This window comes from Carassius carassius, chromosome 1, assembly GCF_963082965.1.
Source record: "Carassius carassius chromosome 1, fCarCar2.1, whole genome shotgun sequence".
Taxonomy (NCBI): domain Eukaryota; kingdom Metazoa; phylum Chordata; class Actinopteri; order Cypriniformes; family Cyprinidae; genus Carassius; species Carassius carassius.
In genome coordinates, this window is record NC_081755.1 from 49,929,282 (window position 1) to 49,952,692 (window position 23,411).

Here is a 23,411-nt window from a genome sequence, read left to right on the forward strand (position 1 = left end):
ATTTTTACCTTTTGATCTTTCAAAAAAAAAAAAAAAAAAGGCTTTCAAAGGCTTATTAATAACATAAAGACTGGAAAGGCAATGTTAATTCGAGGTTAAACCTGCTTCCTGGTAGGTTTAATTTAAGCCTCAATTTAGTCTTCCTCCAGGAATTCAGTCTATTGAATTCTGGACTAGACTAAGGCTGTTTCTACGGTGGCCGAGAGAGCTGCAACTTCAGAAAACACATGCACATAGAAAAAGAACCAGCAAATAAAGAAAACATCTTCATCGGTTTGACAGCAGGTGCTGCAAATGCTCACAACCGAATAAATAATTTTATTTGCTGCGTGTTTCTTTGGCTGTGTTTGAGTATTTGCAGTGCATTTGTTGTCAAATTGATGAAGTTGTTTTCTTAGTTTGCAGGTGTTTTTTTTATTTTACATCCCATTTCTTTATTTAGTTGCACTGTGAGTATTAATAATTGTTAATATTTAGGCTGGCTTGAGAAAATTCAAATCTAAACACACTGAAGCCCATTAGACTCAATCAGACTTCCCGTCTATGTACTATTTCTAACCCATCCAAACTAGGTATGTGTTTTTTTTTTGTTATATCACGATTCACATTTTTATTACAATTCTTTGTCATGTTGGTTTTACGATTTTGCAAGTTGTCTGAGCATTACAGACAAACTAATTTCCCTATTATAAAGACAGTCTTTGTAACAAAAAAAAATAAGAATGGCAGATATTTAGGCCAAAGAGGGCGAAGATAAAAATCTTTGTTCTAATTTGTTAATAACAAAGATAAAAGAATGACAAAGATACACATTACAACTACACATAATATACAAATAAAACAAACAGTGCTTTATTTTAAGGTACAATAGCTTTATTTAGCAGGAGCATTCAAGAAATTGAATGAACAAATATAAAAATAAAACGCTATATAAACTGATTCCTAAAGCAACTGTATAAAATTTCTTCCATCAAGAGCAGTGAGTGATTTTTCTCTTTGTGTTTTGTTGTTTTATTAATGTTAAATGAATAGTTCACCCAAAAATAAAAATTAAACCATTTTCTCACTCAAAGGTGTTTTTAAATCTGAATGAGTTTCTTTCTTCTTCTGAATAAATGCTATTTTGAGGAACGTGGAAAACCAAACAGTTGAGTATTTTTTGCTACTATCAAATTCAATGTGGACCAGCAACTGTTTGGTTACCCATATTCTTTGGGAAATGGGACATTGACCTTTAACAAGACAGAAGAAAAGGAGTAATAAGGGAGGAGGATTGCAGAGAGGCAAACTCACAGAAATATCTGATAGAGATCATGATATAATCTTACAATAATCAACTTCAGTTTACATGAAAGCCTTGTGTTTTTTGAAAGTATTAGTGCAAGAGATAACTTAGTTACATAATCAGGCGCTGTTTGACAGACTTTTATCGCTTTTCGGGTGTATGCGGCGCTCAGAAAAAGCACAGGTCAGACCAGCGTGCTGCCTGGCATTCGCTAGAAATGACCTGTCAACTGTGTCTTCTCCTATGTGGGTTCGGGTTTGAACCTCTGCACCACTGTCGGCCAGTGAGGATTGCACTCTACATTTGGCTCTGATTAATATTAGATTGCTAGCTAACAATACTTTTTTACTGAATTCTTTTTCACTTCATGTTAGCTGGATTTCATGTTTTTGGCAGAAACCTGGCTTAATGCTGTCAAATTAACTTCTTTCACTAAACTTCTTCCTCCCCGCTGTTACTTTCTAAGATCCCCTTGGACCACCGATCAAACATCCTCCAAACTTCCCCTTGACAGTATTCCTGCAGGCTTGGCTAAAGATGTCTTTGACACTGTTGGGCCAAGCATTGTATACTTGGTTAAAATATCTCTCAGCTCAGGGGGTGTACCAGCTGTTTTTAAACATGCCGTTGTGCAACCACTACTAAAAAATAATAACTTGGATCCTTCCATTTTGTCAAATTATAGACCTATATCTAAACTCCCCTTTTTATTGAAAGACTTGGAGAGAGTTGTTTTTAATCAACTTCAGTCATTTCTAGATGAATTTAGTATTTATGAAAATTTTCAGACTGGTTTTATGCCCCGTCACAGTAGAGAAACTGCTCTTTTTAGATTTTCTAATGATCATCTTCTAACTGTGGACTCTGGTAACTCCTTTTGGATTTGACTGCAGCCTTTGATACAGTCAACCACTCTATTCTTTTATCTAGACTTGAACAGTGTGTCTGCATTAAGGGCAGAGCCCTTTAAATGGATTCAGTCATATTTGACAGACAGAGGTTTTTCTGTTCACCTTCAATCTGCTGACCCTCTTTTTTTTTGGCGTCCCCCAAGGGACAGTATTGGGCCCTATATTGTTTTCTTTTTCATTTTTAAGGGGCACAATATCTCCTTCCACTGTTATGAGGATGATGTACAAATTTATTTTCCTGTCAAAACAAATGACAAAGCTTCATTTCTGTCATTACTTAATTGCCTGAGAGATTTAAAAATATGGCTGGATCAGAACAAATCAGAATAAAAAATACTGAGATTGTTGTGTTTGGTCGTTCTGGTGATTTAAGTGCTTGTGTAGACGCTCTTGGTAATTGGTTTGTATGTTTGTCCATTTACCTAGAATCTTGCTTTGATTTTTGACAGTGCTTTTAAATGTGAAAATCAGATTAGTTCTGTTGTTATAACCAGATTCTTTCAACTCAGACTGTTGGCTGAAGTCAAATTCTACCTGCCATGTAAGGAGTTTGGAAGTGTAATTCATGCTTTTATAACATCTAGACTACTGTAACACTTGTTGGATTGGCTTTTTTCTATTCTAAAAAGTATGAGTACATTACCCCAGTCTTAGCTTCACTACTCTGGCTTTCTGTCCGCTTTTCAGTGGTGGCACCAAATTTGTGAAATAGTTTACCTGTACACATAATAACTGCTCAGACTGTTTGAATTTTTAAGTCATTAGGGCTGTGACGTGTTAATTTGCTCGTTAACGAAGGCGATCATTTTTTCCAGTTTAACGTATTCAAATTATTTTACGTAGGGGCAGGGATGGCCATCCACTCACAACTGCTGCTTCTGTCACTTTTTCTCAGTGAAGTGAATTTATTCAGTCGCAGTCAGAATGACTGAACAGGAAACATTTCAGACACGCGCTCCACTTCACTTTATTACCAGGTGCAAGTTAAGCAAATGCGGACGGTCCTGTGCTCAAAAGCGGTGCGCGCTTCCTTTGTGCGTATCCTTTCATATCAAACTGCGAAATAAACTATATGCAAGCAGTGTCGTGGTCAGTTAATTCATGGAATTACCAAAAAAAGGTGATTAAAGCTGACTTAAACTGTGCATGCATGTAATATATTTTATATATATTATATACAGGATACATATGCACGTCTAGAAATCACTCAACTCATCTTCGTGTTTATTTGAGCACTTCTGTCAGTGAACGCCGCCTGCAAAACACTAAAATAAATATCAAAGAAATAATGCTTATTTAGGCTACAAGAAAGTAGGCTAGCCTAAATAAGAAAGTCAAATACACCGTGTCTAACGGACGCGAGCGACGCAGCGCGACAAAATACTCATTATAAGCAATGATGCTACACTGGATGCAGCACAACATGACATGATAAATCCCCGTCCGGTCTGCGAGGTAGGCTACTGACACAGAGTTCAAATGTCCTGTATTGACACTAGACAGACTAAACCTGTCGCAACGCGTTTGTGTTGCGTCCGTTTACTTTTCCGCCACCAAGCAAGCTCAATAACTAACTCTTCATCTGCACGCGCTCTCTTTGAAATAGGAATCCGTTGGCATATTTCTTGTTACCATCGTTTATTCATCGCTGTCTCGTTTGTATTTGGCCAGTTTGGAGAAAGCCTCACCAAACCTGACCAGCCAGATGGGTGACATGAATGCAGATGACTCCAGATCGGTGATTTGGTATTTGCTTTCCCAACAAGATTCATCATCCCAACACTAAATTAATTTGCTGAATGCATAAACTGTATTTTCCTGCGCTCAAATCTGCCAATCTAAATGAAACGCTGTGTTTGAGGTAATTTGTTAATTACCATAAACTTAGAATTTGCAACTATTACAGTTATTACACTTATATACAAAACTTTGTATTATGCTTGCTAAGTTTGTGACGTCACGTGCACTACCGCCGGTAGCAGTAGACAACCGCGGTAGCAATTAACCGACCACCGCGGTGACGCGGTTGTCACGGCAGCCCTATAAGTCATTACTTAAGACACACCTGTATTCCCTGGCTTTTATTTCAAGCTGAACTGAGAGATTGTACTGTACATAATAAATATATATATGTATATAATTTTGTTTTATATTTTACAGCCCTTACCCCAGTCCTCAGTGTCACACGATCCTTCAGAAATCATTCCAATGTTGATTTATCAGTGATGTTCTTTTTAGCGTTCTATTCATCAAAGAATCGTAAACAAAATGTCACAGGTTCTGAAAAATATTAATCATCAAAACTGTTTCCAGTGCTGGTAATAAATCAATATATTAGAATTATTTCTGAAGGGTCATGACTCTGAAAACAGCTGATGAAAATTCTGATTTGCATCACTGAATTAAATTATATTTTAAAGTATATTAATTATATATAAATAAGCTCTGACATGGAGAACAATGAAATCTCCTCAGATGATGGCTAAGTTACCGAACATCTGAACATAACGAACCAAATGCACATTGATGAATCTTCTTCCATCTGTTATGCAAAATGTAAATAAATGTATGTTTCTGCAAGTGTAAATACTCTGGAAATCTAAATATTAATTGTGTCTAGGTAAAGGCATTTCTCCTGGAACAGAGCTAACACAGTTTTAGAGGGTATTCATTTCTATGACAGCTTATTTAATGAAAAATGTAAACATTGTATTTCATGTATAAGTTACATGTACAACAAACTGGTTATGTCATAGTGGTGTCATGTACTGTAATCGAAAGTAGCCTTAGCCTACCTATACCTGTTGAACCATAGACAGTGCACGCGGTGTTTATCTAATAAAGATCTTGATGTTCTTAAATTTCTGTTACAACTCTGAGTGAACCACTTCAGACAATCAGCATGTGCTGCAGGGAACTGAACAAATAATGCAAGGCAAGGCAAGTTTATTTATATAGCACATTTCGTACACAATGGTAATTCAAAGTGCTTTACATATTAGAAAGTAAAATAGTCATGATGAAAAATAACAAAAATAAAACAAGCAATTTTTAAACTTTTAAAATGATTTAAAAATGAACTTATTTAAAATGATTTTAAAAACAGTTAGAAACCGAAAATGATTTTACATTAAAAAAAATAAATAAAAAAAACAGTGAAAATACAGTGCAATCAATTCGGACATCGCACAGTGCTCATTCAAGAATTACAGATGAGTTTTAAGTCTAGATTTAAATGTGACCAGTGTTTTAGTACATCTGATCTCTTCTGGAAGTTGATTCCAACTGTGGGTGGCATACTAACTGAAGGAGGACTCCCCTTGTTTTGTGTGAACTCTTGGTATTTCTAACTGACTCAATCCTAGTTATCTGAGTGCTCTGTTAGGTTTATATTCAGTGAGCATATCTGCAATATATTTCAGTCCTTGGTCATTTAGTAACTTATATACGAGTAAAAGTACTTTAAAATCCATCCTGAATGTAACTGGAAGCCAGTGTAAGGACCTGAGGACTGGTGTGATATGCTCAGATTTTCTGGTTCTAGTCAGAATCCTGACAGCAGCGTTCTGGATGAGCTGCAGCTGTCTAATGCTCTCTTTGGGAAGGCCGGTGAGAAGACCATTACAATAGTCCACCCTGCTGGTGATGAAGGCATGAACAAGTTTCTCCAAGTCTTGGCTGGAAACAAAATATCTAATTCTTGCAATGTTTTTTTAAATGATAGTATGCTGATTTAGTTACTGCTTTGACATGACTACTGAAAATAAGGTCTGTTTCCAGAATCACACCAAGATTCCTGACTTGATTTTTAGTTGTTAGACCCCTAGAGTCAAGGTATGCATTCACCTTGAACACTTCATCTTTGTCTCCAAATGCAGGGACTTCAGTTTTTTCCTTGTTTAATTGAAGAAAGTTCTGGCACATCCAACGATTAATTTCATCAATGCATTGGCAGAGGGAGTTAGTGGGGCTGTAGTAATTTGGAGATAAGGCTAGGAAAATCTTGGTATCATCAGCATAACTGTGATAGGCAATTTGGTTCTTTCTCATTATTTGACTTAGTGGAAGCAAATACAGCCTAAACAAGAACGGTGCAAGAATTGAGCCTTGTGGGACTCCACATGTCATGGACGTTTACTTAGACTTATGCTCTCCTATACTCACATAATAGCCTCTCCCTTCTAAGTATGACCTGAACCATTTGAGTAACATCCCAGAAAGCCAGACCCAGTTTTCCAGTCTCTCTAGTAGTATGTTATGATCGACAGTGTCAAATGCAGCACCGAGATCTAGCAATACCAGCACAGATATTTTGCCAGAATCACAATTTAAGCGAATACCATTTAATATCTTAATGAGTGCTGTCTCTGTGCTGAGATGAGGTCGAAAACCAGATTGAAAATTGTCCATGTATCCATTTGAGTTTAAGTATTTGTCCAGCTGATTAAAAACTACATTTTCTATAATTTTGCCTATAATTTTATTTCCATTTAAGGAAGATTAGAAATTGGTCTAAAATTGCTCAAAATGGTGTTATCAAGATTGCTTTTTTTCAGGATGGGCTTAACAACTGCAGTGTTAGTGGAAGTTTGGAAATGTCCCAGAAAGAAGTGAGGCTTTCACCAATTCTAAAAGAATTGCTTCTAAACAGTTAAGCACACTTTTGAAAAAAGATGTCAAGTCACTTTTATTGTCACATCACCACAGCACATGTGCCTTGGGGAGTGAAATTATTATGAGCTTGCTCCAGAAATTGCAGAAACAATTAACATATACAGACTTCAAAAGGTGAAAATGTGAAATATTCACATATACATATAGTCAGTACACACAGTGTACTATTAGACATACTTATAGATAACACTACACATTATACGCAGTATGTACATACATACAGTTAGTACCACACATTATACACTATACACAGAATGTACACGTTCTACATCATGTAAATGTATATAAGCATTAAAAATATGCTAAGGTGCAACAGAGTGTATGTGAACTGGATACAGAAATGTCATGTATGTGTATTGGATGGTATCCGGTGGTAACGGGTAGGGTATTGTATTAAATGCAGTGTGTATGTTTAGTCCAGTGTTGGGCTTATAGAGTTAAAGTGCAGTGTGTGGCATACCATATTGTAGGAGTATGCTGTAGGGTGTATTAGTTCTGACTGTTCATCAGCCTGAAGGCCTGAGGGAAAAAGCTATCCCTCAGTCGGCTAGTGCGGGATTGGATGCTGCGGAGACGTCTTCCTGAGGGCAGCAGAGAGAGCAGTCTGTGGGATGAGTGGAGTCACTGATGATCCTCCGGACTTTCCTTATACTCTCTCTGGTGTAGTTGTCCTGGAGGGAGGGAAGCTCACCTCCAACAATGTGGCTGGCGGTTTGCACGACCCTTTTCAGAGCTTTACGGTTGCCATCAGTTTTGTTTCCAAACCAGGCAGTGATGCAGCCAGTCAGGATGCTCTCTATAGTGCACGTAGAATGTTCTGAGGATGCCGGGACTAACTTTCCTAACTTTCTCAGCTGTCTCAGGAAGAAGAGGCGCTGGTGTGCCTTCTTCAACACTGCGTCAGTGTGTGTAGACCAGGTGAGATCCTAACTGATGTTAAAGCCGAGGAACTTGAAGCTGCTTACCCGCTCCACAATTATGTCCTCACCTGATGCAACAAATGGCTCATTTTTAATGGGTTTTATTTATTTTGTTTCATCGTGCCGAGAGATCAGTGTAAAATTATTTAAATATAAAAAAACATACATACAGTCTGTGAGTCAGAACAGCCGGCATTGTAGTCTTCTCTCCAAGGTTCAGGAAACAGTCCTCCATAAAATACGCTGCATACATCTGAATATTTGGGTTGAACGGTTCTGGAACAGTGTTGTAAATACAATTTAATCACCGATTTCTAGTCGTGTCTTTTTTTGGAAGTCCAAAGAAAGTAGTTTCGCAGTGTCACACACCACGGCCTTGAGAACGGCGCAGCTGGTGAATTCGACGAAGGAGCTTGCGGCAACCACATGTGACAACCCTGGGCAAGACTCCGCTTCAAAGTAGTCTCACTTTCACAACCAATCACACAACATCTCCATGACATGGAATAAAAGTTACACCTTATGAAGACAAGTCTTGTCTTCATACACCTTAAACGGAAACAGTGCAGTCAAACGTGTGCTACAAAGTCAGTGCTGTGCTACAATTAAATATATATATATATATATATAAAAAGTGGCAGAGCAAGAACACATCTGTTGCAGTTTTAGATTTAGTTTGTTGTAACAGAAACAATCTTTAGAGAAACTGAATAATAGAGCAGCAAACAATAAGGGATACTTTTTTCAAAGAAATGTGTTTAATTGTGTAGTTGATCAAATATTTAATATTTGTCATTATAGAAATGTGATTTGTGTCTATAATGCTTTAAAAATTATATTTTGAAGATCAATGTACCTCACTCATGAAAGGTTTCATGAAGGTAACATTTAGAAAATTGCATCAAAAGGAGAACAATTTTGAATAGAAATTGTCTGTTAGACCAGGGTTGACTTTTATGTACTTTCACATTTCTGTTCTTTTATTTTAGAGTTTAATGAAGAAATTAGTGAAGATGGGGAGAAAGATCATGTCAAAACTGGAGAAAAACCTTTGAGTTGCTCTCAGACCAAACAGAAAGATTTGAAGAAAAGAAGAGCTAAGAAATCTTTCACTTGCACTCAGTGTGGAAAGAGTTTGAAAAGAAAAAATAGTTTTGATGTTCACATGAGAATTCACACTGGAGAGAAACAGTACAAGTGTTCACACTGTGACAAGAGATTCAATCAGTCAACACATCTGAAAACACATGAGAGGATTCACACTGGAGAGAAACAGTACAAGTGTTCACACTGTGACAAGAGATTCAATCAGTCAACACATCTGAAAACACATGAGAGGATTCACACTGGAGAGAAACCGTACACATGTGATCAATGCAGGAAGGGTTTTGCACGAAGAGGAACCCTTATGACACATATGAAAATTCATACAGGAGAGAAACCGTACACATGTAATCAATGTGGAAAGAGTTTAAAGTGCAAATATAGTCTTGAGCGTCACATGATTGTTCATACTGGAGAGAAACCATACACATGTGATCAATGCGGGAAGAATTTTGCATTGAAAGGAATCCTTATAACACATATGAGAATTCATACAGGAGAGAAACTGTACACATGTAATCAATGTGGGAAGAGTTTGATTAACAAATGTAGTCTTGAGCTTCACATGAGAGTTCATACTGGTGAGAAACTGTACACTTGTGATCAGTGCGGGAAGAGTTTCTCACACTCAGCAAACCTTAAGAGACACATGAACATCCACACTGGAGAGAAACTGTACTCATGTGATCAATGTAGCAAAAGATTTTTGAGGGCTTCAGACATAAAGCAGCACCTGAAACTTCATACAAAGGAGAAACCGCATTCATGTAATTGTTGTGGAAAGAGTTTTTCACGTCTACAACATTTGAAAGAACATCAGAAAATGCATGCTGCTGTGAGAGAGTACATGTGCTTGGAGTGTGAAAAGACTTTTACTTCAGCAAACTGTTTAAAACTGCACCAGAGGATTCACACTGGAGAAAAACCTTTCAAGTGTTCACACTGTGACCAGAGATTCAGTCATGCAGGAAATATGAAAAGACATGAGAGGATTCACACTGGAGATAAACCGTATCACTGCACTGAATGTGAGAAGTGTTTCAGTCGTCCATCTGCTCTATACAATCATACAAAAAACTATCACAGTAAGTATTCAAGATTCATGATATTCTGATCAAATCAGAGATTGAGTTCCTCCCAAAAATAACTGTCAAAACATTTTATTATTGTGCTTTTTTAATACACTGTTTTTAAAATGACTAATAAACTGTCATGTAGCTTTGCAACTGATTCTTCTGTATCTCTCTTGTAAGAAGGGATGGGAACTAGAAAACGGTATTTAATGAAAAAAAGAATAACATTAAAGAGCTGGACTGATGTGCAGTATCGTGAGAATTGTAATAACGTTAAAATTTTACATTTACATTTAATCATTTAGCAGATGCTTTTATCCAAAGGGACTTACAAATGAGAACAATAGAAGCAATCAGATCAACAAGAGAACATCAACAGTATGCAAGTGCCATGACAAGTTTCAGTCTAGTACAGAACACATAGCCAGGTTTTTTTTTTTGATTAAGAATATGAAAGACAAGACAAGAAAAGGTAAGTGCTAGTATTAGTTTGTTAAAGGCAGGGTAGGTAAAAAAAGGTATAAAAAACTTTTTTTCCAAATTTGTTTAAACTTTATTTAAATATCAATACATAATTAAAATGTAAGTACTCTGAAAAAGAAAGTATAAAAATCGAGTGACTGTAGACCTCTCACGACTGTTTTAAAGACAGCTCATTATTTCCATTCACTCCACCCCCTCCCTTCTGGGCTCCTTCCAAAGCCTCTACTATGGCTCGCTAAGTAATGTTATGTTAGCTATATTACGCAGCTACGTGTGCTAATGACACATGCTTCATGAAAAAAATATGTATGATCAAAATACAAAAAGAAAGATTTACCTGTCCAGCAGAAATAAAGCCATCAAGGAGTCACTTTTCATCCCCTTGAGTTCCCTCAGTTCTCGCCATCGCTGGAAAGCCACGCCGATTTTAACTCGCATTTTATTTCTTTGTTTATCCAAAGACTTTTTGTTCATTGCCTTTTCTTGTACTGTTACTGTCTTCCTTTTTTTGCCTGGTTTGCCTTCACTAACTGCATAGGCTGGTTCTGTGAATTTTGCTTGCTGTTTCTCTGCCATTGTTTTGGTATTCCTAGGATCCGTGCCTGTTGAATCAAACGTGCTGTTTCCTCAAATCAAACGTGCACTCGCAAGTGGGCAGGTCATGTGTGGCAAAAGGGTGGTTGCCATGGTTGCGAGAGAGTGACAGTCGCCTAAGCCAATCCTATGTTTCGTCCCGAAATGGAAATAATTAGCTGTGTTTAATACAGATTAAACGGTCTAGAGTCACTCGATTTTTATACTCTTTTTATCAGAGTACTTACATTTTAATTATGCATTGATATATATAGAAAGTTTAAACAAATTTGGAAGAAAGTTGTTTATACATGTATTACCTACCCTGCCTTTAAGTGCTGGCGAAAAAGATGAGTCTTTAGATGTTTTTTTGAAAATGAGTAAAGACTCAGCTGTTCGAATTGATTGATTGGGAGGTCATTCCACCAGCTGGGCACAGTCCAGGAAAAGGTCAGTGAGAGTGATTTTAACATATTTGAGATGGCACCACAAGGCGTCGATCACTTGCAGAGCGCAAAATTCTGGAGGGCACATAAGATTGAACTAGTGAGTTTAGGTATGTTGGTGCCGTGCCAGTGGTCGTCTTGTAGGCAAGCCTCAGTACCTTGAATTTGATGCGAGCGGCTACTGGTAGCCAGTGTAACCTGATGAGGAGAGGAGTAACGTGAGCTTTTTTGGCTCATTGAAGATAGCCCTCGCTGCCGCATTCTGGGTCAAGAAGTTGGGTGGCTTGCTCTGACAAAGAGGGCCTAATCTTCCTAATGTTGTATAAGGCAAATCTGCAGGACCGGGTCATTGTAGCAATATGGTCTGTGAAGCGTAACTCATGGTCCATCACAACTCCTAGGTTTCTGGCTGTCCTGGAAGGAGTTATGGTTGACGAACCCAGCTGTATAGAGTAGTTGTGATGAAACTTTGGGTTAGCTGGAACCACCAGCAGTTCTGTTTTAGTAAGGTTGAGCTGAAGGTGATGGTCATTCATCCAGCTAGAAATGTCACTCAGACAGGCTTGAAATGCGAGCAGCTACCGTCGGGTCATCGGGTTGGAATGAAAAGTAGAGTTGGGTGTCATCAGCGTAGCAGTGATAAGAAAAGCCATGCTTCTGAATGACAGATCCTAATGACGTCATGTAGATGGAGAAGAGAAGTGGTCCAAGTACTGAGCCTTGAGGAACCCCAGTAGCAAGTTGTTGTGACTTGAAAACATCACCCCTCCAAGACACCCTGAAGGATTTATCAAAGAGGTAGGACTTAAGCTTTACTGGAGAGACACACATGATAATCGCATGAGATTAATCGTGCAGCCCTATTCCAGAGTGAAGAGAGGAGTTGATAATGTGAGTAATTGAAGGTATGATTGAAGAAGAAATTGCTTGAAGGAGGTGAGTGGGGATCGGATCAAGTGGACAAGTAGTAGGATGATTGGACAGGATAAGTTTGGAAACGTCCATCTCTAAGAGTGGAGAGAATGAGGAAAGAGAGGAGAGACTGATACACACTATGGTGGTAGTTTCTTGATTTATGGCATTTCCTCTCTGCAGCCCTGAGTTTAGAGCGATGTTCACGCAGAACATCGGACAGCCAGGAGGCAGATGGGGTGGTGTGAGCGCGTCTAGATGACAGTGGGCAAAAGTTGTCCAAGCAAGAGGTTAGAGTGGAGCAAAGAGTGTCCGTAGCACTGTTCGTGTCCAGAGCACTGTTCGTGTCCAGAGCTGAAAACTGAGAGAGTGAAGGAAGTGACAATGAAACCACAGAAGTTAGGCGAGATGGAGAGAGTGAGCGTAGGTTCCGTCGAAAGGTGACCTGCGTTGGAATTTGTGCCGCTTCACGAGTAAGTGCTAGTTAGCAGTAATGAGGAAGTGGTCTGAGGTGTGCAGTGGAGGAACTAAAGAGCTGTCAACGGAGCAACAGCGTGTGTACATGAGGTCCAATTGGTTGCCTGATTTGTGAGTCGCTGTAGTAGACACTCGCTTGATATCAAATAAGGCGAGCAGAGTGTTGAAGTTAGCAGCCTGGAGTTTATCTAGGTGGATGTTGAAGTCACCAAGCAGTACCAGAGGAGTATCATCTTCAGGAAAGTTTGATAGCAGCACATCCAGCTCCTCCAAGAATTTTCCCAATTGACCTGAGGGACGTTAAATGACCACAAAGTGGATTTCAACAAGGTGGGTTATAGTAATTGCATGTGATTCAAATGAACCGTTACCCGTAGGTGATGGTTGAAGATCAAATTTCCATTCTTTTGATATAAGGAAACCAGTACCTCCACCCCTCCCAGTCGTACGAGGAGTGTGGGAACAAGTGAAATTAGTGGACAGGGCTGCGGGAGTCATAGTGTCTTCATGTTTTATCCAAGTCTCAATCAGTGCCATGAGGTTGAGACCAGAATTAGTAGCAATAGAAGAAATGAAGTCTGCTTTGTTAACAGCAGACTGGCAGTTCCAGAGACCAACTGGAATGGAGAGCGTAGTAGTAGAGGTCAGAGGGACATGCCATATATTTGTCAGATAGGCCTTCCTTCGATGTATATTGCATGCTCTCCGAGTGTTAGTAGTGATAGTAGAGATCTGAAAGCACATAGTGGCTACAAGTGTACAAGCTATACAAAAATTAAAGGGGAGAAAAGCAAATCTCAAGTGCCTTGTCGTTGTCCTTGCTTGGTGGAGTCACACAGGTAGAGTCAATGGTCCTTACACCCTTATATCTTAACAATACCCAGGGCTTGAGTTGAGTGGGGATGGCAAAAAAATGACAAAAGCATCTCCTCAGTAAAATGTTATAGAAACTGAAGTGCCTTAAACAAAAATTGTACCACACTGATTTTTTTATTTATTTATTTTACAGCAAAGTGTTTAAAACTGCATGAGAGGATTCCCACTAGAGAGAAACCTTATAAGTGTTCACACTGTGACCAGAAATTCAGTCATTTATCAAATCTGAAAAGACACGAGAGGATTCACACTGGAGATAAACCGTATCACTGCAATGAATGTGGGAAGTGTTTCAATCGTTCATCTGCTCTACACAGTCATACAAAAAACTATCACAGTAAGTATTCAAGATACAGCTGAAATTCTGATCAAATCAAAGATGGAGTTCCTCACCAAATAAGTATTAAAACATAATATTTTATGTTTCTTTTTTTAATTTGTTGTTGTATTTAAAATTACTAATTATTCTTCCCCGTATGATGTATTTAGAAAATACAGATGCAAGATAAACTGTCATGTAGCTTTGCAACTGATCCTTATTTGCTTCTCTTGTAAGAAGGGATGGGTACCAGAACGTAGTATTTAATGAAAAAAAGGATAACATTAAAGAGCTGTAATGATGTGCAGTATGGTAAGAATAGTAATACCATTAAAACCTTAATGATACCCAGGGCTCGAGTTGAGGGGGGATGGCAATAAAAAGACAAAAAGCATCCCCTCAGTAAAAGTTATAGCCACTGAAGTGCCTTGAACTAAAATTGTACCACACTGATTTTTTTTTTTCTCATATAAAAATACATGAAATCGGTCCTGGAGCAATCCAGAAGATTGTTGATACTCACGTTATCAACTCCTCTCTTCACTCTGGAACATTTCCCTCAGCATTCAAGCAGGCTCGGGTAAGCCCACTGCTCAAGAAACCATCTCTGAATCCAGCGCTTCTTGAAAACTACAGACCGGTATCCCTTCTTCCATTCATTGCAAAGACACTTGAGCGAGCTGTGTTCAACCAGTTTTCTATGTTCCTTGTACAGAACAACCTCCTGGACAGCAACCAATCTGGCTTCAAAAATTGGTCACTCAACTGAGACTGCTCTGCTCTCGGTTACTGAAGCCCTGCGACTAGCAAGAGCAGCTTCAAAATCTTCGGTACTCATCTTACTGGACCTTTCTGCTGCTTTTGACACTGTTAATCACCAGATTCTCCTGTCCACCCTCAGAAAGATGGGCATCTCTGGAACTGCACTCCTGTGGGTTAAGTCCTACCTCTCTGACAGATCCTTCAGTGTGTCTTGGAGGGGTGATGTTTCAAAATCACACCACCTTGCTACTGGGGTTCCTCAAGGCTCAGTACTTGGACCACTTCTCTTCTCAATCTACATGACATCATTAGGATCTGTCATTCAGAAGCATGGCTTTTCTTATCACTGCTACGCTGATGACACCCAACTCTACCTCTCATTCCAACCAGATGACCCGACGGTAGCTGCTCGCATTTCAGCCTGTCTGAGTGACATCTCTAGCTGAATGAATGACCATCACCTTCAGCTTAACCTTACGAAGACAGAACTCCTGGTGATTCCAGCTAACCCATTGCTTCATCACAACTTCTCTATACAGCTGGGCTCATCAACCATTACTCCTTCGAGGACAGCTAGAAACCTAGGAGTTATGATGGATCATCAGTTAAGCTTCACAGACCACATTGCTACAACTACCCGGTCCTGCAGGTTTGCCTTATCGACATTAGGAAGATTAGACCCTTCCTGTCAGAGCAAGCAACCCAACTTCTTGTCCAAGCGCTTGTTCTCTCCAGACTGGACTATTGTAATGCTCTCCTGGCGGGCCTTCCTGCATGTACTGTCAAGCCTCTGCAATTGATCCAGAATGCAGCAGCGAGGGTTATCTTCAATGAGCCAAAAAAAGCTCACGTTACTCCTCTCCTCATCAGGTTACACTGGCTACCAGTAGCTGCTCGCATCAAATTCAAGGTACTGATGCTAGCCTACAAGACGACCACTGGCACGGCACCAACTTACCTAAACTCATTGGTTAAATCTTATGTGCCCTCCAGAAGTTTGCGCTCTGCAAGTGATCGACGCCTTGTGGTACCATCCCAAAGAAGTTCAAAATCACTCTCACGGACCTTTTCCTGGACTGTGCCCAGCTGGTGGAATGACCTCCCAATCTCAATTCGTACAGCTGAGTCTTTACTCATTTTCAAGAAACGGCTAAAGACTCATCTTTTTTGCCTGCACTTAACCAACTAACACTAGCACTTTTCCTTTTCTTGTCTTTTAATTAAAAAAAAAAAAAAAAAAAAAAAAAAAAATTGCGTTCTATACTAGACTAACTGAGACTTGTCATGGCACTTGTATACTGTTGTTGTTCTCTGGTTGACCTGACTGCTTCTATTGTTCTCATTTGTAAGTCGCTTTGGATAAAAGCGTCTGCTAAATGATTAAATGTAAATGTAATGTAATGTAATGGGTTGAAAGTCACATACAATAAGAATAATTTGAGTAAAGAAATAATAACAAAAATAATTAACCCTTTAACTGTCACCCCCCTTTTTGGGGATACATGTGAATATGCACTATACAAACTTAAATAGTTGTAATTCATGAACACTTTAGAATATAAACATAAGGATGGTCTCTTTTGAAAGAAGACACTTAGAAGATTATTGCTGTATTGGAATATTTTAAAAATATATTTTTGTCTAAAAGTTATTGAAGTTTGTTTATTGTTATGAAAATGTACTAAAATATTTGTTTTATTCTAATAAATGTACATATTTAAAAAAATGTGTTTTAGCCTAAAAATGCTAAAAAGTAAAACCCATAAGTCTAACAAAGTTCTGTTTTAAATTTCATCTTGATATCTGAAAAAATGAGGTTTCTGTGGGACTTTTTGCTGCTACAACACAAAAGGCCACTAGGAGTAACCGATGCTCCTTTTGTGACCCCTAAAGGTCATTTAGTTACTTGAACTGACATCTGACACCACAAAATACACTGAGACTAGGTTTTTTACCTTTTTTTTCTTTACTTTTCTACAAACTATTCACATATGTTTATACTTTTCTATACATATGAAAAATGGAACTTATGAATAAGAAAAAAATAAAACAAAAATATTAGAAAACTCAATCTCCAACTATTTACAATATTTCAACTATTTACAAACTTTTCACATCGTTGTACAACTTTTCACAAATTTTTACAACTTTTCACCACCCCTCAGTCCTAAACTACAAATTGTGCTCATCATGCCAGGGGTTGAAACAGTCTCTTGTTGCCTGGAAACACAGCTGTGCATTGCATGCCTGGCAGATAACGAGTGTTTTTTGGTGGCACACTCTGCATCTCCTCTTTGTATCATCACCGATTTCTGTGATGTATTTGGGCCTGTGGCATGCATTGCCCAAGGGTCCTCCTGTAATTTGAGCTGCAGCAGTAGGGGCAGAAGGATCAAGGGGTGCAGAAGTAGCAGGATCATTCCAATCAGCAAGCTCCAGAACCAGGGCTTCACGGAACTCTCTTTGTGTTTTGGGTTTTTGGTTCCGTGCTAGAGCCATCTGCTGATGAATGATGAACGCATTCACCACAGCGATATCAATGAAGTGGTAGAATAGGGCACGGTACCACTTCCTGGTCTTTCGGAGAACAGTGTAATAGCCGATGAGGGCATCGGAGAGATCAACTCCTCCCATGTTCCTGTGTGGAAAATAATAGGACATATTTCAAATCAAGTAAATAATGTGAACATATCTACACAATTTTTTATACAACATCACTGAATAAAATCAACTCACTTGTTATAGTCAGCCACTGCAGCAGGTATAGGAACAGTCAGCTCCGTCCATTCTCCACTTCTCGTCCTCATCCTCCTCTGTACTGTGCGGTCTCCATTTGCTGAATGGAAGGAGGAGCACATGAGCACCTCCCTGGTGTCCTTACATTCAACAAACAGTAGCTTGTCCTTGCGTATCCACCTCATACTCCCACGTGGAGCATTTCTGGGCAGTCTGTTGTCAGTGGCTTGCGGGAAGCCCACCCGGTTGCTGCGAACAGGCCCAGATGCCCTTCTGGAGGAGGTCTCTGAACAGTGTTGGGCTGGTGTAGAAATTGTCCACATACAGCTTGTAGCCTGTTCCTAAGATTTTCTCATCCACCAGCGCCATCACTGATTCATAGCTGAGTCCTTTATTTTGTTCTGCTTGTGCCACAGGGGATTTGCCCTCATAGATAAAAAAAATCCCATGTGTAGCCATATGTGGAATAGGCTAAAACAAAAAGTTTGTACCCCAATTTTGTTGGCTTCTCCTTCAGATATTGTTTTAGCCCAATTATCGCCTTTGATGCCACCATCCGTTCGTCTACTGCAATGTTCTGATGAGGATGGAAGAAGGTCTTGCAGGCATCACGTATCTGCTGATAGACCGGCTTCAGTTTGCCAAGGCGATCATAGGCAGGTGTTCCTTTTTTTTTCATGTTCTCAGCATCCTTTTTTGGATCACTGAGATGCAGTGCCGATGATATTGCAAGAAATTTCCTGCCTGAAATTACACTTGCTGGAAAGCCTATTCTGTAGAGTCTGGACCCATTCCAGTAATCCGTCAGACCAGGAACTTTTACCAGACCCATGTAGATTACTACTGACAGGTAGGAGTATAGATCCTCTACGGACATGTTCTGCCATGGCTTTCTTGCAGCATCTTGATTTTGTTCTGCATAGACATTCAAATTCTGAATAATCGTCTGGCATACTGAGGGTGAAAGATACAGCTGAAAGAGTTCTAGAGCACTGTACGACTCCATAGGTATCAGCTGAGGCCCTGGAGTTCTAGCTGGTCGAAACCACAAACCACTAAAATTGGTAAAGGTTGTATAAAAGAAAAAATATGCATAAACTCACCGATCTAAGGCCGAATCAGAAATTTCTTCAGGCAGAAGCATGTCTGGCTCATCATCACTTGATGGATGATTTTGTTCATCTTCACTTTTGCAAAGTTCCTCAACAACATCTAACAATGTATAATGCCTTTTAGGCCATTGTGGATCCATCTTGTGAATGTGAGGTGAAAAATGACAGTGTAGTCTGTGTTCTGGCTTTTTACTTTGCAGATTTACAAATATTCACCAGGTTTTCCAAACAGACCGCTGAGCGTGATTGGCACTTGTTTGCAATCAATCATAAACACGTTTTCTATTGGATAAAGTTTATCTTGTCATCAGTGTTCAAAGAGATCATTGGTCAACTGATATGCTGAAATCGAAGGAGCCCTAGTGACAGCTCTAGCTGCTCATTATGGCTACTGAGACGGTCTTGTTATTGTGTAATTGTTATTATAAAACGGCAGTGAAATATCTATTCAGGAGTCTTAGACCTTTCCAATGATATATAGTTTGTCCTGATTGCATTAGGATTTAACTGTAATATAGTGAAGTAAACTTAGGCGTCCCGTATACGGGACGGTGACAGTTAAGAGGTTTTAACTATGTAGGCCACTTACAGTACATCCTGAGATTGCTAGATTGCTACAGCATTTCACACTGATACTCATAGCTAATCATACAGCGACACCGTATAGTCAATAGTCGGTCGGCGTGATTTTGCCAAGAAAGAGATGTTACTAGATCAACATCTTTTGATGATCCTGGATCTACATTATTATCCAAAAATATAGACTTAACCTAATCCCTACCCCTAAACATTACCCTACTCATAATTTAATCCTAAAGTCAATGAGAAATGATAGCTGATTAACAAGGGTGTAGAAGCACCTAAACCTGATTGTAAACACAAACAAGATATTTCCTGAAAAGTTATATTTCAGTTCTGATTGGTTGATTGGAATTTTGTTCCAACATCAACAAGGATGTTGATCCAGGAACATGTTATACTTGGTGAAATCACGCTCGCTTCATATAGACCACATTCACACTGATAACTGTGATTTACACACCACAGCTGATGTTCGGTCAAACAGATGGTAATCATGCAGATACAACCTCATTCCCCACAAAACACACATATATGAAAAATGTTGAAGAGGAAAAAAAAGAAAGTATTATTTATTTTTCTTGATTAGAATTAAAGAAATTCCCCTGACCTAATGTTATTTTACTGTGTGTGTTACTGTGAGGCAATATGAGAGCTGACATTATCAAGTATGTGACAGACTTTGCAACAAACAAACAAAAACATGCCTTATTCAAAGTCCAAAGGCATTTACTGCGCAATTAAGCTTATTAGATCGCAGTTAGAAAGCCCTTATAATTCAAGCAATGAAAGAAAAAAATACCCATGTATGAGTTATTTTTATATTCATTGCACAAGCAATGTATTTTTCTGAATATCAGCACAAGTGCGTGAGAGCAAATGTGCTATTATTACTTTGTTACAGTGCATAGGAACACAGTAAACTAAGAGGCAGCAAGGGAAGACCGCTGGTACAGTCTCTGACAGCAATTTATTTAAACCAAGTAATAAAACCATAGTTAATTTGCGGTTACCATGGCTACAAAAGAACGATGATTTTTGGTGTTATTGTTTAAACCATGGCTAATTATCACAAGGGAACCTGGAAAGTCAGAGAGAATATTAGTTGTGTTTGCGGTGGTGAAATGATTTCCAACATTAAAAGCGCGAATGGGGGAATGGCGGGTGTTTTTTTTTTTTTGAGCAACTGGGAGTTGGTGCACTACACAAACTGCGTACTCTGCGTGTATGGTGCGGTGGTACTGCTGTAATAATTTTGTTGTTATAAAAACTAAAACCTTAAAATGCATTATATAAAAACAATAAGGCAATAATGATTGGCTAATAAAACTGTTAAATATACATTATGTAGGCTGGAGGATCAGGTCTTTGTTCAGGCTATTGGCCAAAACATTTAATTAAAATATTCACTTAATCTTTCATTTTTTGGTCAGCTTTTTGTTATGGATGACACAGACTTTATAATTTCTTCAACAAAAAAAAAAACATGTGGACATCACAACCCTCACAAAAATAAACCATGGTTTTATTATAGTAAAACTGCTTAACTTTCTTTTGCACGATTTCTGAATGCTTGACACTATAAAATAAATAAGAGTCATAATATGGTTATGAGAGCTACAAAAGTTAATAAAGTAAAAAGAGAGCTACAATTGTCATTTGTAAATAATACAATTTATTCATGTATTAACGTTTTTATTTAACTTTTTATTTTATTAAAGTTCCCCATAGTAGTTTTTTATTTATTTTATTTTATTTTTTTAGTATTATTATATTTGAGGAAGGGGGGAACAACAATACAATCCTGCTTGGAGCACCCATTTGGACAGCAGCAGCCCTGTATATTATTATAGCTATATTATAATTTCACAAAGAAATGTACAACATTTTGTCCAGTGGAGGAGCACTTACTCGCGTATTAGTCATTCATTTCTCTGTTTTACTTCATATATTGAAATTCTGAAATTGTATTCTTATAATGGTACATTTAGTAAGGGTAGAATATATCAGTTTTTCTATATGAAAATTATATAATCGGGACACTACATAGGATTGTTGGAAGGGGAATAATCAGCCCCAGATCAGCTCGATTATCTTTTGGTGTGTACCCTGCGCTGTTACATCAGGGTTCATCTCGATTTTCACATTTCTCCAACTTTTTTACAAGATACTGAAAATAAACCATTTATTTTTTACTTTTATTTCAGAGTTGATTGAAGAAAACGAGGAGAATGAAGAATTAAGTGAAGTTGAGGAGAAAAATCAAGTCAAAACTGAAGAAAAACTTGAGTTGCTCTCAAACCAAACAGAAATATTTAAAGAAAAGAAGAGGCAAGAAATCTTTCATCTGCATTCAGTGTGGAAAGAGTTTGACAAGCAGAACGAGTCTTGAGCATCACATGAGAGTTCATACTGAAGAGACACTGTACACTTGTGATCAGTGTCGGAAGAGTTTCACACAATCATCAAACCTAAAGGAACACATTAGGATCCACACTGGAGAGAAACTACTCATGTGATCAGGGCAGAAAAACATTTTTTGAGAGCTTCAGACCTGAAGAATCACCTGAGAGTTAATGCACAGGAGAAACCACATTCATGTCAATTGTGTGGCAACAGTTTTTTTTTGTTTCTAAAAAGAAAATACATACTGGAGTGAGAGAGTACATGTGCTTTGAGTGTAAACATTTTTTGACTTTTACCTCGGTGATCTGTTTAAAACTGCGCCAGAAGATTCACACTGGAGAGAAACTTCATAAGTGTCCACACTGCAACAAGAGATTCAGTCGGTCATCAAGTCTGAAAACACACAAGAGGATTTACACTGAAGACAAATCATGCCACTGCGCTGCATCTGGGACGTGTTTCAATCATTCATCTGCTCTACACAGACATAGCCTACAAAAAACACTCCCAATAAGGCCCCATACACACAAAGATGCATTTAGCTGTATTCATCCAGACGGATCAAGCATTTAGGGAGCCTGAAACCGCAATTGTATTTTTTTTAAACCGGGTCCCAGAGTGGATAAATCTCAAATTGACACCTGATCTTTTTTGTGTGTACATTCAGTCTGTATATTTTGTGAAACGGTGTTATCATCACCGCACGTCTTTACCCGTGGTGTTGATGAGCCCTAAGCAGATCATCTTCAGATCCAGCACTTTCAGATCTGAGTCCTCAACAAATGTGAAACAAGAATGCATTGAGCAAGAAAATATACAGTACTCAGAATAAATCTGTTCTAACCATGACATGACAAAGAAACATTATCTAAGATTTTCACAGTAAATGAAGTTAATCTTCATCTTCGAAATCAGCAGATTCAACTGAGATTCAGATCAACTCAAAGATGGAGTTCCTCCACAAAGAACGATGTCACAAAGGTTTTATTCTTGTATGTCAGTTTCATGATTTAAATAATATTGTGCTTTCTTATGAGTTTCATTAAATCCATGTTCAGTTGTCTTATAACGCATATCGCCTGTAGTTTGCTTACGTTTTCATGAAGGAAAGTAGCTTTTTACAAACTGTTCTTGTTCAGGACGCTGAAGAGGAGACTAACTTTTAAGAGATACCAAGATAAATTTTTAATTTGTTCTTCATTATTTCTTTTAAAACACGTCATTCTTCTATGATATATTTAGAAAACACAGATGCAAGTTATACTGTCATGTAGATTTGTAATTGATCTTTAATTGCTTCTCTTGTAAGTAGGAATGAATATCTGACCTCAGTAATGAGTCCTGGGGCTAAATTATGAAAGACCATCATATTAATAAGCTCTAATTTTAATTGTTCTGCTTTCGGTGCTGGAGAAATACACTTACAATTAATTATTGGTATATAATTATTATCCATAATAATAATATCCAGATATCCGTCTGCGATGCGTTATCATTTTTTGCAATCCAGAAGCAAGCTCTATTGTACTTTAGGGCTGTGTGATTAATCTAATTGTATTTTTGATTGAGTCTGACTTCCGAGGATTATGTAAGCTGTTATCAACGGTTACCTGTGCATTAAACGATTTGAATGCATGGCGTGGAGGACTCTGCAAAGTGCATTCAAAACTGTTAATTGCCAACTAGCCACTAATTATCCTGCTTAGCCCATGGTCATTTTCCAGCATTCACATATTAAAGATGTTTATTTGTGCTGCCATATT

General features: G+C 38.3%; 3 protein-coding genes across 4 annotated transcripts in view; 1 reads left to right on the forward strand and 2 right to left on the reverse strand.

The window, feature by feature from the left end:
* Positions 1–21,736, forward strand: part of LOC132157450 (gastrula zinc finger protein XlCGF57.1-like) — a 29,918-nt gene extending 8,182 nt beyond the window's left edge. For both annotated transcript variants that reach the window (XM_059566916.1, XM_059566843.1), the window contains 3 exons: positions 8,780–9,979; positions 13,868–14,071; positions 21,450–21,736. In XM_059566916.1, coding sequence (XP_059422899.1) covers positions 8,780–9,979; positions 13,868–14,071; positions 21,450–21,634 — 1,589 coding nt within the window. In that variant the 3' untranslated portion in view covers positions 21,635–21,736. The remainder of the gene's footprint in view (positions 1–8,779; positions 9,980–13,867; positions 14,072–21,449) is intronic.
* LOC132096058 (uncharacterized) overlaps positions 1–23,411 on the reverse strand; it is a 332,561-nt gene that overhangs the window by 153,760 nt on the left and 155,390 nt on the right. The gene's annotated exons all lie outside the window — the stretch shown is intronic.
* On the reverse strand, positions 16,988–18,577 carry LOC132131424 (piggyBac transposable element-derived protein 4-like). The gene is made up of 2 exons (XM_059543478.1): positions 17,552–18,577; positions 16,988–17,453 (listed from the first exon to the last, which is right to left on the reverse strand). The coding sequence occupies exons 1-2, from the start codon at positions 17,872–17,874 to the stop codon at positions 16,988–16,990; spliced, it is 789 nt and encodes a 262-aa protein (XP_059399461.1). The 5' UTR covers positions 17,875–18,577.